The 16,351-nt window shown below is 43.4% G+C and overlaps 1 protein-coding gene across 1 annotated transcript in view; it reads right to left on the reverse strand.

Annotated features, from left to right (window-relative positions):
• Positions 1 to 469: 469 nt before the first annotated feature.
• The window catches only part of LOC122808333 (immunoglobulin kappa light chain-like), a 108,665-nt gene continuing 92,783 nt past the window's right edge, over positions 470 to 16,351 (reverse strand). The window contains exons 5-6 of the mRNA XM_044079299.1: positions 594 to 700; positions 470 to 505 (exon numbers count right to left, since the gene is read on the reverse strand). Coding sequence (XP_043935234.1) covers positions 470 to 505; positions 594 to 700 — 143 coding nt within the window. The remainder of the gene's footprint in view (positions 506 to 593; positions 701 to 16,351) is intronic.

Here is a 16,351-nt window from a genome sequence, read left to right on the forward strand (position 1 = left end):
GAGTTTATTAAGGATGGTATATTTATTCTTCAGAGCTACAAAAATCTGAGTATGCAGTTTGCAATGTACAGTGTATGATTCAGTTCATCAGCACTGTTATTTGAGACAGTTACAGCAATGTAAAACGTTCTCAATTTTATTGGATTATATTTAGTTCACTCCACTGCATGCTGCTATTGCATAATAAACACCATTATCTAACTCTTGGTTAGTAAAGACTTCTATTCTGAAAGGTCCATGATATTTGACAGAAAGATGAAACTGAGATATTTGACACTTATTCAGCACAGCTGTAGGTAATAAAGATACAGAGAAATATTTCAGTTTTTTACAGTAACATATCACACAGCTACACATATTCACATGCACGCACAAGCATTCTTTGATACACACAAACACACCAATGCACACACACATACACACACATACAAAAACGTATATAAATTTATATAAATTAGACTCATGAATACTAACCATGTTTTGCTTTCTGATCCAGTAATTCATGCTACAAGAAATTAATGAAAAACATACTTAGTAATGGCCACACTATTATGTATAATATTTGCTAAAATAATCAAGTAGTACTGTTGTACCTCTTTACATCTGATTTGATAGAAGACAGTTAAATTTATAACAGTGAAGGTAAGAAGAAGAATTATTTGCCTCAGAATGTCAAAAGTCAGATTTTTCTGGTTGATTTCTGAAAATGCAAACACAGATACATAAATAAATAACTAAACCAATAATCATATAAAGAAAAAGACAATATATACTCTGTGTTTCTTACAACATGGCCAACATATCAGGCAGTTGCTGCAGTATGAGTGAGAGATTTCAGTGTGCAGCCATCTTTAATTTTCTTTTTCTATCACGTGTTTGGAAATATAGTAACCTGTCGTGGATATTGCTGACCTGCAATACGTTCTGGTAAAACTATTTTTGTGGGGGTAATATATGAAACAGCTTGTACCATTTCCTACCTGGAAGGTTAATTTAATCTCGTTATATGGAAGATAATATAGAATGCTAGGGTAGACCAAGTAAACCTGGACACATTTTATTTAAAAATTATCATTACATCATGGCAAATGTAACTAAGCAACTAAGTAGTACAGACAGAAGTTTTAACAATGTCTTACATCAGCATGCTTACAATGAAGAATATGGGGTGTTTATTCATCTTATTCTTCTGGTAGTTTGAAAGTCATTGAACAAAATAAATGAATTTTACAACATTGATTTAATATTTTTCTATGACATTGGTTAGTAACTTCCCCTTTATCTACACCCATCACTAATTCCCAGTATCTTGACTTGAAAGTGTCTACATATTTTACTTCTTAAAGGATGTTATGCACTTTTGAAACATCCACCAACTGCAGTTTAGCTGCAGAATGTTTTGATATATTAGAACTATTGATCATTTAAAGTGTTATATGAGAAAGATTGGCAATGGGACACAATATAAGTATACATTTTAGTTAGGACAAATATACCCCGGGATTCATGAAGCTTGGGCCAGGCGCAGGTGTACCATAGGCGTTCTAATGCCAAATATGGCCGCCGAGTGATTCAGGTACGAGCCGATTCCATGTGCACTACCAGTGTACGCCAGAGCTGCGCAGTTCTCTGCGCATGTATGCTAATCACCCCATGCACAGTAGTGCAGCATGCAAATGAAGGTACATAGTGATTCATGAAGTGGTTCAGGCATAGTGTAAGCATACAGTAATGTAAACCAAAATAAATGGTTTACATTTTTTTCAAACAGAACATTGGAGCGATGAAAGCAGACCAAATTTACGTATTACAAAGTTAACATATGCCAATGGCTAAATATACAGCCAATGGCATAAAAAGGCATGCACAACACATATAAAATAACATTTAATGTCATGGCCACATTAACACAAAGTACAACCGCAGTGCATGGGTGCACAAATGGGAACACAAGGAAAATATATATAGATGTCATAAAACTGCAACGTAACACAAATCATGATTTTGCCATAATAGTCAATGGTATGCATGATACACCACAACCAAGGCACAAGGGTTGCTAAGGGTCTGTGACAGTGTTCGGTGCAGTAACTAGGAATTAGTAGTCAATGCCATGCAAATGAGGCAAGTAATACTGAATCGCAAACGCCTTGCCAGCTTAAGGCTGTACCACATGGCATAGCAGTATAACACCGAGGTGTGGCCTGGAGGTATACATGACATCAGGAGAGGGGTGTGCCACTGTAGCTGTAAGCAGATTGGAGCATTGCTAATCCGGGTTGCTGATTGCTAAGCAAAGCTGCAGGATAGGGGTGTGGATGTAGCCATAGCTTTGCTTAGCTGAGAGCACACAAGGTGACTGAAAGCACATGTGTATGTGGATGACAATGTGTTCAAAACCCAGTAAACAGCTGCGCGTGGCGCACACCACAGCTGAAACAGGAAGGTTATGGGAAGACAATAAGGAAATGCCGCAGCAGGGTAATTGTAGTACAACTGAATAATTAACACCTATTAACTCACAGTGGGCCACTGATGGTAGTTAACAAGGCTGCAAGCAGCAACCTGCAGAACAGGAAAGGGGAGGTACCAGATTGCAAAGAAAAGAGAACTGTCACAGCAGAACAAAGCAAATCTGTAGTTGATTGGCTACAGAACACATTTTGCAACACAATCCTGGGTTGGGAAAGAACAAAACAAGAAATCAGGCTGCTGGATGCATGCCTGACAATGGGAGGGTAATCAGTTTGAAAAATGAAGGCAAGGGCAAGAGATGATCCATGGCAGCCAAGTCTAATTCAACACCAAAGGCCCCACGATAGCAGTACCTGCGGTAAAACCCATAAGTAAGATACCCTGCAGCTCGGATTGTACATACACACCCTATGACATCATCAGCTTCCAAAGCACAATAGTATAAATTGTGAAGGCACCTCACACACACTTGTGTATTCCCAAACACTGCACCATTGATGTAAACAGACAGGGAACTTTTAAAATGTACATGTTGGGAGCTTCCATAGCTTTGATTCATCAGCATGTGTTGGAGACTGAAGGTGGTGTGGAGGATGATGCTGACAACCACCTCAGGCACAGGAGGAGGAGAAGAGTGTTCAGACCAAGGGTAACCTACCAGGGGCTAGATGATCTGGAGATAGTAGAGCATTACAGGGTGGACAGGGACATCATACAGAAAATCTTTGAGCTGTGCCGGCCATGCCTCAGAGCCAGAAACAACAGAGGGTAACCCATCCCAGTGGACATGAAGGTATGTGTAAGCTTGAGAATACTAGCCACAGGTACCTTTCAAAGGCCAACTGGAGATATCATGGGGATCTAACAGGCATCAGCATCCAGGGTACTCCACCAGTTCCTGGATGCCATGTTACCACATGCCAATGAGCATATATACTTCCCAAAAACGCAGGAGGAGTTGGTCAGCAATATGCGCCCTTTCCACCGTGTGTCAGACTACCCGGAGGCACTGGGTGCAGTAGACTGCACGCACATACACATCAAGTCACCACTCAGTGAGCATGGCAGGCACTACATAAACTGCAAGGGATACCACTCCATCAACTGCCAGGTCATGTGCAATGCCCAGGGCATTATCATGGATGTGTGTGCTGGCAGCCCTGGAAGCTACCACGACTCCCACATCTGGCATGCCTCACAGCTGTATCAGGTATTTGTTAGGGGGGCATCCCATATGGCTACCTTGTGGGGGATACTGGCTATGCACTGGAGCCATGGATGATGACTCCCATCAGAAATGCACACACACCCATGCAAGAACGCCATAATGAAGCACACGCACAAACCAGAATCATCATAGAGCATGTGTTTGGGATGCTGAAATCACTGTTCTGTTGCTTGGACATATCTGGTGGAGCCTTGCAGTACTCTCCAGGCATGTGTGCCCACATCTTCATAGTATGTGCCATGCCACATAATATGATCCTGCGGAAACAGACGCAGCAGGGACATAATGGTGAAGGTCCTCACAGCCCACCACAATTGCCAAGGGCACCACAGGCACAGAGGGATTCAGACCATGAACACCCTGTGCCAGCCCCAGTAGGCAGATGGAGGCATGCCCAGTATGCCCATGCCTTGGCAAAAAGGGAACGTATAGCACATACACTGACAGTGTAGGCCCCTACAGACTGACACATTTCTCCACCTGCACACACAGTAAACATGGATGGCACACACACACACACGACCACTTGTAGATTGTCATGTATAAGTGGTCTACTGTGTGCATCCTGCATAGGCAGCCCTCAAATATTGCACACACAACTGCTATTGGCACAAGGTAAGTCAATACCTGAACAGTAAATTAAGCTAACAGCATGTGTTGATACTGTATGTATAGGTCCCTAGGTACATCGGTAGGTACATGCCTAACTGTCAGAGGCCATTCATAAGCCTAGCCAAAATGTGTCTGCTGTCGCCACCCCATTGATTAACTAACTGTCCCTCTGTGGAGCAGAGCCAATTGCGGGATCCCTGGGGTGTAACCACTGTTCCCCACCCACTCTGCAAGGATTCCCTGGTGTGTTAATGAGGAGCTCCATATAATGTAATCAGGGATGTAGTTCCAAAGCATGGGGAGTACCCATGACAGGTATCTGTCACCCCAGCATTCTCCAGTTATTGTTGTGGCAAGGTGTAGCTCATTACAGTGTGTGGCTCACTGTGACATGGATTCTCATAGCTGGAGCATATCCATTAAGCCTCACTTGGACATACCATTAACAGGTATCTTCCATATGTACACCAACTGAGTTACACATTTGTTTGCAGTACTGAGGAACAGCCATAATATACTCTATATACTAAACACTATAACACTTGTACATATCCCAAATGCCTCAGTGGTAAAGCCACTGACTGTGTCGTTCATGGTCCCGGTTCCATGACCTGCAAGGGCTGTTACGTAATTCTGATGTCCCGAATAATGGATGTTGGATGCAGGTCATTAAAGCACGTTTAAGCACGTTAGCGAGTTTTTGCGTCGGTAAGTGCCAGTAAGTGGCGTTTAAACATGACTACATGGATATGCGCAACACAGGTCTAAAATTTGCTAAATATTGCACAGATCACGGGCAAAGCTGCCCAGAACCGCTGAAATGTGCGTTATTTACCCTAGTACTAATAGGGCCTGCTCTGAGAGGTAAAACGACCACTGCCAGGAGTAGAACATGCAACCATGTACACAATTTTCACAATAACCTAGCACTAAGCTACCAACAGCAGGTGTGTATTATGACAGGTTAAAACACAAAAGGACAGACTTTGGGAAATAGTATACACCGCCATGTACCCAATGAAAGATGTATTCTCTCTCTTTCTCTCTCTATCTATAGACATATATATATATATATATATATATATATATATACATATATATATATATACATATATATAGATATTTAATATAGAGAGAGAAAAGGAGATAGAGAGATATATGACGATATATATGGATATACATATATATGCAAATCTATAGATAGGTTAACAACATCTACACAACCATGGAGGTACATATAAATAGGATACTTCCAAATACCGAATGCTTTACATACTGACGCGTGTAATCACTAGGCTTAAAGACCGAAAGACCACAGTACAAAAACACCAGAACCGCGAGTACTATTATCACGATGTTAAGGGACATTTAGGTAGTGCTTCTGGTGCTGCGGTTCAGGTAGGTACTGTGTGTAACTGTGTTTCTGATTGCTGGAGTGTGTGTAACTGTGTGTTCTGAGTGTGGTGTGTGTTTACAGGGGACTGTAATGCGTGTGTGTGGGTTTGCTTTGTGTATCTGTTTTTGCTATCTCAGAGGTAGATTATTAAAGTAGGTGTGGTGTGAGGTGTGCAGCCACCCACATAGGGGCGTGTATGGGAGCATGGCCACCTGGCCATACGTAGTGTAGGATGGTTTGTTTGGATGTGATGGGTAGCAGTGTGTCTGTGTGTGCATGTGTGTGTGTTCTGTGTTTGTGTTATTTCCGGGAGTTTGACTGTCGTGATTTTGAGTGTTCGGTATTGTGGGGTTTAGAAGTCTGGGAACGGCAATGTGGTCGTTGGAAGTGTGTGCATTCCTGAATCCATGGGTATGCCATATACAGTGGTTGAAGTCTTCAAATATGTGTATAACATGGACTATAGCAATCACACATTCCGACATGACTGAACGTTATGAACAAAGGATATGGAGAGTATATATGTCTATACACTATTACAAATATGTGCTATGGACATGAGCCAAAGATAGGGTTACCACCTGTCTCACCTTGCGAGGGGCAGTCCCTGTATGTGCGGTAGTGTCCTGACCAAAATCAGTACAAATACTAATGTCCTACAATCTCGAGACATTTGGCATGTTCCATATTTAATGTAATTATTGCATAAAATAGTCATCTGTATCTAAAATACCTACATGTAACAAGAAACAGGATAAGCAAGTAAACTGCTACAAGAATAAGCTTTTATATAGACATATATATAAAGTTCTATACTTTGTACTGACCGTGGGTATGTGTCGGCCTCTAAAATCTGATGTGTGTCCTGCAAATGTCCCACTCTGGCCATTTGAAAAGATGGCAACCCAAGCCAAAGAGGTTCTGTCACCAACACAAGTCCAATGAGTGCAAATACCTGTGACAGAAATACACGAGACATCTTTCATGTATCAACATTTCATTACATACCAATGTATTTCCGAAGGGATTGAAGGACCAACATCACCTGCATGCTATACAGGAACCGTTTAACAATGGCTTAATGAATCAGCCTGCAATTACCATAGTGTTAGTCCACTAAAGGATAGGCTTTCAAATAGGGAAGGAGCCCTCACACACATATTGAATATGTATAAATGCAGTTCCTACACACCTGCATCTGCTATCTACACCCACCTACATCTCCCCCACACCCGAAACAATTGCAATACATACTGTAATAACATCACAAACATCCACTCACTCTATGACATCTGCAGAAGCCTTAACATACCTTGTCAGAGACACACTATAATGGCCCTATGTGAAATTGTTGCTGTTGTACAATGAAACAGATGCCGATGTTACAGGGTTTGGTTGCAATAATCCCGTATCAGACGGCTGTACGTACACAAGGAAGTGTTACCAATTACTGATTAACAGCACAGTATGATACACATGTAGATTATACCAAATATGTCACAGTTCAAAACACCTAACATTTTATGCATAGCCACACAGCCTTGAGCTACCCAAACATCCTTACCAGACCTAAACATTTGCAGATGTATCAGGTACAAACCCTGCAGAAGTAGCAATGTTCAGAAATATAACAGCTAGACTCACATGTAGAACTACATCCTCTAGCCATTACACACAATCCATGGGGGCCATGAAGTTAATATATCTCTGTGTGTCTCCATATAGCTCTTGCAATTCATCACAAACAAAGCATCCAGGCCTTCTTCCTCAAAGGTAGGGCAAAGGGACAATGCCCAAGTGGAGTATTCAATTATTCACCACTGTTGCCATGTCATTGGCTAATGGAGTATCTGCACAGCTGATGTGCATGTAATCATCTACTCCGGAACACCAGTTGCTGGCAGGATACCACATGTTACTGATATTTAACTATAAAAGGATGGCTTGTCATACATTCAAACCATCTGTACATACCAGAAAAACATTACAACGAGGATTGCAACACAAAACGATTAGGATTCATATTACCTTCAAGAAGAACTCGGGTTACTAATAAGATATGTAGAACACTCAGTATGTCAATGTATGTAGTACCTGTTCTGTAATAATTAAAGTGTACGTAATGCATATAGAGGGAAAAGGTATTATGTAGTGATGTATTGTTGAGCATAGTAATGCTCGTAGAAATTGTGTGTACTGCTGTAGGCCACAAGATAAACACCTCATACACCACAAGGGATGCTATATAAAGACTTTGAACACAACAATTCTACTCCAGCCGCTGTCAGTGGCAGGGTTGGTCCAGCAAGTACATGCCATAACAGAGGATAGTATATGTTGATATACTGTAACAGTAGGCATATGTATGGGTGTATAACTGAGAATATCACGTCTAAGGTGGTCCTGCTGTGCAATCATGATTTGCATTGTGGGATATTGTGGCAAAAATGTGTAATGTGCAGTATTGTAGGTAGATATGTCTAATATTTTACATAGCATTACTGTTATGTTATGCAAACATCAGGTATGTCTATTGGCATTTACAATACACAATAACAGGATACATATGACTTGTAGTCACCAGACAGTGCATCAGCATGATAGCTAATTGAAATGGAAGAGCTAGTCGATTATCCATGCACAAATGACATGTAATAGCTTCATAGGTTCATAGTTAGGTACTATGCTGTCTGGCCAAGGCCATTCATAAGCCTAGCTACAGTGTTTTGACTTGTGGCACCTCTCTAGGTTAGTTTCCTGTGCCTGTGAACAGCAGAGCCATTAGTTTCCTGTGCCTCTGTAAAGCATAGCCACTGCAGTGATCCCTGGTGTACATGTCTGTCTCCAATCCACCCATCAAGGTATCTCTTGAAGAGTGCTAGTGAGGGTCCCTGCCTGATATACATAGGAATCATGTTCCAAAGCATGGGGAGTGCCCGGGTCAGGAATGTATCCCTCCAGCCAGTTGCATTTAGGTATATATCCCAGAGCATGTGGCTCTCAGGGGTTTTGCTTATGTGGAGCATATCCATCAATACTGTTTTGGACATGGGCCTTGTATGTTCAGCAGAGATCACCTCTGAGTATGCAGTATACAAATGAGTACAGTTGGAGTTTCTGTAGTTGGGCTGCATACGTCATCCTTCAGAGGTCAGTATTCCTCTTGGCGTGGTAATGTTATGGTATTTCAAGCCATTGCTGTTGTCTAGTAAGGTACATCCCAAATGGGGTGTTGTACCCTTTAATGTGTTTCATAAGTCATGAGTAGAGAGGCACAATGGCTGCCTTTGTTCTGGCTAAAAACCCATTAGAGATTAGGGGGGCCACATAGAAAGATATCCACACCACCTTGCCAATAAGGTTATCAAAGGAGTGAATGCTACCGACCTGGGTTCTAAGATCCCTTATTACATCTTATGTATGTAGGGGACTACCACCTATGTGATAGTCCGCGGGTGATTGATGTAATCCAAAGGGGATGTGTATGCACCTTGTGGCATGCAGCTTGAGGCCATGTTATTGACACCAGGTATCCATCCCAGTGACACCCTTATGGAGGGTGTCTGTATCAGCTGGGGAATCAATCATGGCCCCTAGTTTGCAGTCGTATGCAAACCTTTTCAAGGTAAGTTCTATTGTGCTAGCCTGTACCTCAGAGAAGCATATACCGAACATGAGGGGCCCTATGACCGAGCCCTGGGGGATGCCAATTGTAACTGAGTTACAGTAGGACCTAGGGAATGCTACCCTCACTGTGTGGGTTCTGTCCATGAGCCACTTTGCATAACATCTCGTGACGTAGGGGTTACTGTGCAGGTGGATGTGTATGTTGATAATACCAGAATGGAGAACGGTGTTGAAAGCCTTTGAGAGGTCAAGGTAGACTGTGTGGACCTCCTTACCCTCATCTACTGGCTTGGTAACTGTCTCAAAGGACTCCACCAGGTTTAGGAGGCATGGTTTGGCCCTAACAAAATCGAAACTGGGTGGGATCAAAGGTTTGGAGGCCACCAATGTCTCTGTGAATGAGATCCATGATGATGTGCTCCATAGCCTTGCAGAACAGTCTAGTCAGGCATATAGGGCAATAGTTCCCATGGTCCATTGTGGTGCCACCTTTGTGGAGTGTGATAACTGTTGCTGTGCACCATTCAGGGGCCACAATGCCTGATGCAAGGCTATTATTGAATATGGTGCCTAAGATGGGAGCCAGTTCATTCTGAAGTTCATGGAAATCACAGCCTGGGATGTTCTACGGTCACATGGATGCTGTGTTCCTGGCTTTAGAGAGTGCAGCACTGAACTGCGTAGTTGTGATTGCAGGGACTCTGCATCGTTCCTGTATAGATATGGTCCCTTTAGGGTGTGAGAGGGGTGTAAAGTTAGCACTGAACCTATCTGCCAGGATGTTGCCAATATTAGTCGGTTCTGTAATGTTCATGCCTTACTACTGTATGTCAGAACAGATATGGGTATCACTATCGAGAGTAGTGACATACCTCTAGAATGTTTTGTGGTAGTCCTTGGAATTAGTCATGGTTATGTTTACGTAGCTAGCTTTGGAGTATGTGATAATGGATCTCAGATTCTTACTGAGGCTGACCAGGGAGCCCCTCCACTCATGGGATTGTACTCTACTTTACAACAGTCTCCTCCTTCTGTTGTACATTATGTCCATGGCAGTGGACCACCATAGTGGCCTCCATTTTCTGGTGGGTAACATCATGGTTCTGTTTGGGATAGCATGATGCATGCAGTCGTGTAAGTGCTAATTATGTGCAGTTGTGTATGATTCAGCGGTTGTAACTGTATTGTCCATCTGCACGGGTTTCATGATGTTTACTACTGCTGTCATAAGAAGCCTGAAGTTGGCTTTGTAGAAATATTGTACTGTGTTTTCTGTAAAGGGTGTGGTGCTGGGATGTGGATAATAAGGGTGATTAGCATATGTTCGGATCTGACTAACGTGGAGATAACCTCAGGTGTGGAACACCAGTCACACATGTTGGTAATGACCAGGTCTAAGATATTGTTGACACTGGTGGTGGTATGGATAGTTTGATCCAGGCAACTGGATGTTATGAATCCCAGAAAGCGCTGGCCTGATGTGTCGGTACATGAGTAGGTATCCCAGTTAATGGTGGGGTAGTGCCAGTCGCACATCAGTAATGTGTCTGTTTGAACCCTACTTTCCAGTACACCAAGAAGTGAGGACCGTTAACCATGGGGTATGGTGGGGGATCTGTAGCAAGCTACAATTTGTATAGCAGTTATGGCCAGAGTTAGTTGCACTTGGATAACCTCTGATGCATTGTGCTAAGCAACTAGCCTGGAGGTGTGGATGTCCTTAGAAAATATGGACACACCTCCGCCATGGGTGTTCTGGTCCTGGTTACATGACTGAAAGATGTGGTATAAGTAATATCCTGGCAGTGCAGGAATGGTCTCAGGAGCCTAGAAGCAGGTCCCAGTCACTGCACAGATATTGAAGTGGTCCATTACAAGGAGTGCCTTGGGTGAGTGTGTTTGAGATGAAGACGTCAAGCATTGAGTAGCATTACCCTCAGGTTTTGCTTAACTGTTCCTGTTATGGTGGTGAATTTGTTATTTGAACCATGCCTAAAACATGCACTGTAGGAGCAGCAAGAGCCATAGCCATTATCTGGAATCCCAGGGCTGACAGGTGCAGGCCATCTGTGTCAAATCATCGTGTTCTGTCAACCATGTCATTCAAAGAAGACAGATACCGGATACCCTTGGAATGACACCAGAAGCATAGCCAATTGTTGAAGTAAATAATTTTGTCCTTGTACTGTGTTATCAGTCTAGACAATGGCAGAATGCTACTCAGGGCTAGGGCGATACCTGCCTGGGCTACAAGATTGGAGAGCTATTCCATGTCTCTTTACATGTAGTCCAGGAAGGTACATCTCAGGGCATTCACACTAACATGGACAATGACACAGTCATATTGTACCTGTTGAGGAATGACCTGAGTGCATAGGTTATGTTGCGGATCCTGTTACCTGACAGACAGCTGACAGTAACTATCTCCTTGTGTAGCCTGGTGAGTGGGACATCAGTGTGACCACCTATAGAGTCACCTATGACTAGTGTGTTGGATACGTTATTTCGCCCTATTGGCTGTGGTTAATGTGCACACTGAGTTTGTGGGCTATAATTAATTGGTGTTGTGTTGGGGGATGGGGGCTGCCTGCATTTCTGCTTTGGAGCTCTCTGTTGCCTAGACAGAGTAGTATTGAGTGGCTCCGCAAATGTTGTTGTCTTACTATATGTGGCCCGTGGTGGTAGAGATCTAGTGAGACTATGTGATGAGTGTGGTGTGGTGCAAATGTTTAACTTCCCCGCATGATTGTCAGGTTCAGTCTGGGTTGGAGAGCTTTACCTCCAGCATGGCTAGATATGTGCATCTCCCACAGGTTGTAGTGTTGGATGTTAGGAGGTGAGTATTGACTGTGTACATGAGACAATTTTTATATTGCCTCATGATGCCCATATTCATCATATAGACCGGCCAGAACACTGGAATTGACACTTGGACATGCCTGAATATATAACTATTTCCCACTAGATAAGTGAGTAAAGTGTGTACAAGAGCTGTTTTACTCTAAGCAAGCAGGAAATGTAAGTGCAAACAGTGTTTACCTGTAGGTAATGAGGAGGTTTGAGTGCTATAGTAATTAGTAGCTCATGTAGTGCTTACATTTTTCTGAAACAGTGCTGAGCATGAATAAGCAATACAGATAGGGTGGTGGATAACATAAGCACACTGCCTCCCAACAGGTACACAATCATATATCCATGTACACTAGAGAGCCCCTGTAACCATAACTATGATGGTACAAGGTGCACTCAGGCTGCATGGGGCCTGTCCAAATCCCTGGTTGTATCATACACATATGGCAAAACAGTTTGCTCTACACATACACATCATGTAAAGCATACCTTCATGGCAGTCTGTGAAAACACTGAATGCTGCACACTAACCGTTATCACAACCCACAAAGTGGAGACACCACTCATAATGGGAGGCACTGCACTACTACCCTGCTGAGTCTGGTCTGAAAGGCCATGAACCTTAATCAATGTATATGTTGTTAGCAGTAGAGCTGTAGATGACAGTATAGATGATTTCACACTGCATATCATACCTGTGACAGGTCATAGGACATCATCACCCATACTGTGTTCCACCTACACTCAGTATACTAGATGTACATTCGTATGTCACAGGAGTGTTCTGCCAGTGGACTGTTGACAGAACCAACACTACAGAAGGTGTCTGATTAATATGTGCATATCACACCAGTGCCAGCTACAGTAAAACAGGGTTAATTCATTGTACTCCCCCTCATTGTAGCCCATACCACACAGACAAATGGGAGACATCTGCCTATGTAAGTATGTGAATGGCCATGACTTGGAGCAATAGCTGATTCAGTGTTGTGGACAACACACAGAAGGGGGTTTGTGGGTGAGGTGTGTGACATATGTGCACAATCTGACAGCTGCATATTGCATTGCCACCGCTAGGTTAATAACCCTGTACCCATGAACTACCACCTAGGCAGTGGTCAACATAATGGACACTGTGTGTAAGCGATGCTGCTGTGCAGTTTACCTCCCTGAGCTAGTGACGTCACCAAGCCTATTAGGTAGTCATAAGTGGCAACCCTAGTCGTGACAGGGTGCCATCCATGAATATAGAGATCATTGTTCAGCCATACTCATCACTCAAGTGACCTATATTGGATCACATATCACCTTTAAGGGGTATTGGCCATGTTTAGATGGCCGACACCAGCCTTCACAATCCTAATCTCCACTATGTGAATGGCCATGACCTAGGAGCAATAGCTGATTCAGTGTTGTGGACAACACACAGAAGGGGGTTTGTGGGTGAGGTGTGTGACATATGTGCACAATCTGACAGCTGCATATTGCATTGCCACCACTAGGTTAATAACCCTGTACCCATGAACTACCACCTAGGCAGTGGTCAACATAATGGACACTGTGTGTAAGCGATGCTGCTGTGCAGTTTACCTCCCTGAGCTAGTGACGTCACCAAGCCTATTAGGTAGTCATAAGTGGCAACCCTAGTCGTGACAGGGTGCCATCCATGAATATAGAGATCATTGTTCAGCCATACTCATCACTCAAGTGACCTATATTGGATCACATATCACCTTTAAGGGGTATTGGCCATGTTTAGATGGCCGACACCAGCCTTCACAATCCAAATCTCCACTATGTGAATGGCCATGACCTAGGAGCAATAGCTGATTCAGTGTTGTGGACAACACACAGAAGGGGGTTTGTGGGTGAGGTGTGTGACATATGTGCACAATCTGACAGCTGCATATTGCATTGCCACCACTAGGTTAATAACCCTGTACCCATGAACTACCACCTAGGCAGTGGTCAACATAATGGACACTGTGTGTAAGCGATGCTGCTGTGCAGTTTACCTCCCTGAGCTAGTGACGTCACCAAGCCTATTAGGTAGTCATAAGTGGCAACCCTAGTCGTGACAGGGTGCCATCCATGAATATAGAGATCATTGTTCAGCCATACTCATCACTCAAGTGACCTATATTGGATCACATATCACCTTTAAGGGGTATTGGCCATGTTTAGATGGCCGACACCAGCCTTCACAATCCTAATCTCCACTATGTAGCATGATGCCTACCCTATATAAAGCCATGTCCAACACTGTGATGTTGGACATGCTACATGTACATATACTGATCTCAAATACATACGTCATGGACATCCACCTTCCTAGTACAAGGATCGTCACATGCTGGACAGATCCTTGTGCCATAAACGTTACATACTCCTGTCATACTATGCAACCCTGTCCAGCAAAGCTGCACATTTCACCTCTTTCAGACATGGTGTGATGACTGCATGGTAGATGTATCATTAACCGTGTGGATCAGTTATGTGGCACTGCTTCACCTGGCGCCAGAAACACGGCTGTCGGCTACAGCTAGGTAACCTTACATCCTAGGCTCATACATGGCCCAGGGCATACAGACTACAAGATGACCTTGGCTGTACATGCTATAGTTGATAACCATCCCCACAAATGCCATCAGGCTAGCCTGTGTCCCATGTGTATCACATGTGCAACACAGGCGATACATGGCAGGATGTTGAATTGCTGTACAGTGCCGTGTAGATGTATATGGCAAAACACATGCATGTAAAGCCTTCTGTGTGCATGCCTGCAGTGTCACAGGTCATGTCGGTTAAGGCAGTGTATGTGTTTATATGTGACATATACACAGCGTCAAGGTCAACAGCATTAATGTGGACACATCCAGGCATGTGCTGATAGGTAAGAACACCAGTACAGGCAAACAGACATGCCCACATCAAGACAGCATCCACATGTAGTATGAGCAATGTAATCAGGTGACACACATATATGGTGATAATATCCAATCCCCACTGGGTGTCACATGTGTGTGACACAAACATGTCAGTGGTGTCAGTGTCATGATGATTTGCAAAGATAACTATTTATATGTAATAAATGTGATACACATGTATGTGCAGCTGTATCTCTGTGCATCTCTGAGATACTGTGACCTGTCTCCAACATTATGTCTTCCAGGTATGCCGCGAGCAAGGCTACCAACCTATACATGCTTGGAGGATGAGGCTCTTATACCTTACCTCCAAGACAACTATGATGTCCTGTTTAGCCATGTGCCACAGGATGCACAGCAGCGGGATGACCTGTGGCAGGAACTTCACAGGAGGGTTAATGATGTGGGTCGCCATAACCGCATATACCAGCAGATGCGCAGACACTGCATGGACCTAATCAGATGGGCGAAACAGCGTGTGAATGCAATCACCAGGGAACAAGGTGCAACAGGTGGTGGGGCACCAACCCAGATCCCACTCACATGTACTGTGGAGCTACTGGCCAACTTGGGGACACTGGCAGAACAGCATCCACCACCCTTAGCTGACATTGTGGAGGTGGGTGTCTCTCAACCATCGAGCCTGGAGTTGCCTGGTAAGTCACTACTGCACATATAACTATTATATCCCATATAGTTGCATGTGTCACTGTACAATATGTAATGTAGCATCATATGCAAGGCATGTATACACACATGCTGCATACTATAGTATGCTACTCTGTGTATGCACACATGTGCATACTCCATAGTATATCCTATTGTACTGGTGAATGTGTTAACATGCACATTGCACCCTGTAGCTGTCATACAGGCATGGATAATGATTATACTGCTGTGGCACCTCTATATAGGTACCTCTGCCTTTGTGCTAAGACAGCAGGCCATTGCAGGTGAGACAGTTATAAGTATCAGGCATGTTAATGCACAGATCTGTTCACCATGTGGCCATTTAACACATGTACACATAATGTATTTTTCGGTCACAATATACAGGTCGCATCTGCAATCCATCACAATGGCTACCCATGTGCAATACTTACAAACTATGTGAAACACCAACATGAAACCTCAGAAACTGTCATTGCTAGATGTGTGGACAGCTGTGCATACAGCACTGGAGGTGTTCAATGTAGGAACATGTACTACACATCAGAACTACACATGTGGAGTACA

This window comes from Protopterus annectens, chromosome 8.part0, assembly GCF_019279795.1.
Source record: "Protopterus annectens isolate FY-2018-M chromosome 8.part0, PAN1.0, whole genome shotgun sequence".
NCBI classification, from domain to species: Eukaryota; Metazoa; Chordata; order Ceratodontiformes; family Protopteridae; genus Protopterus; species Protopterus annectens.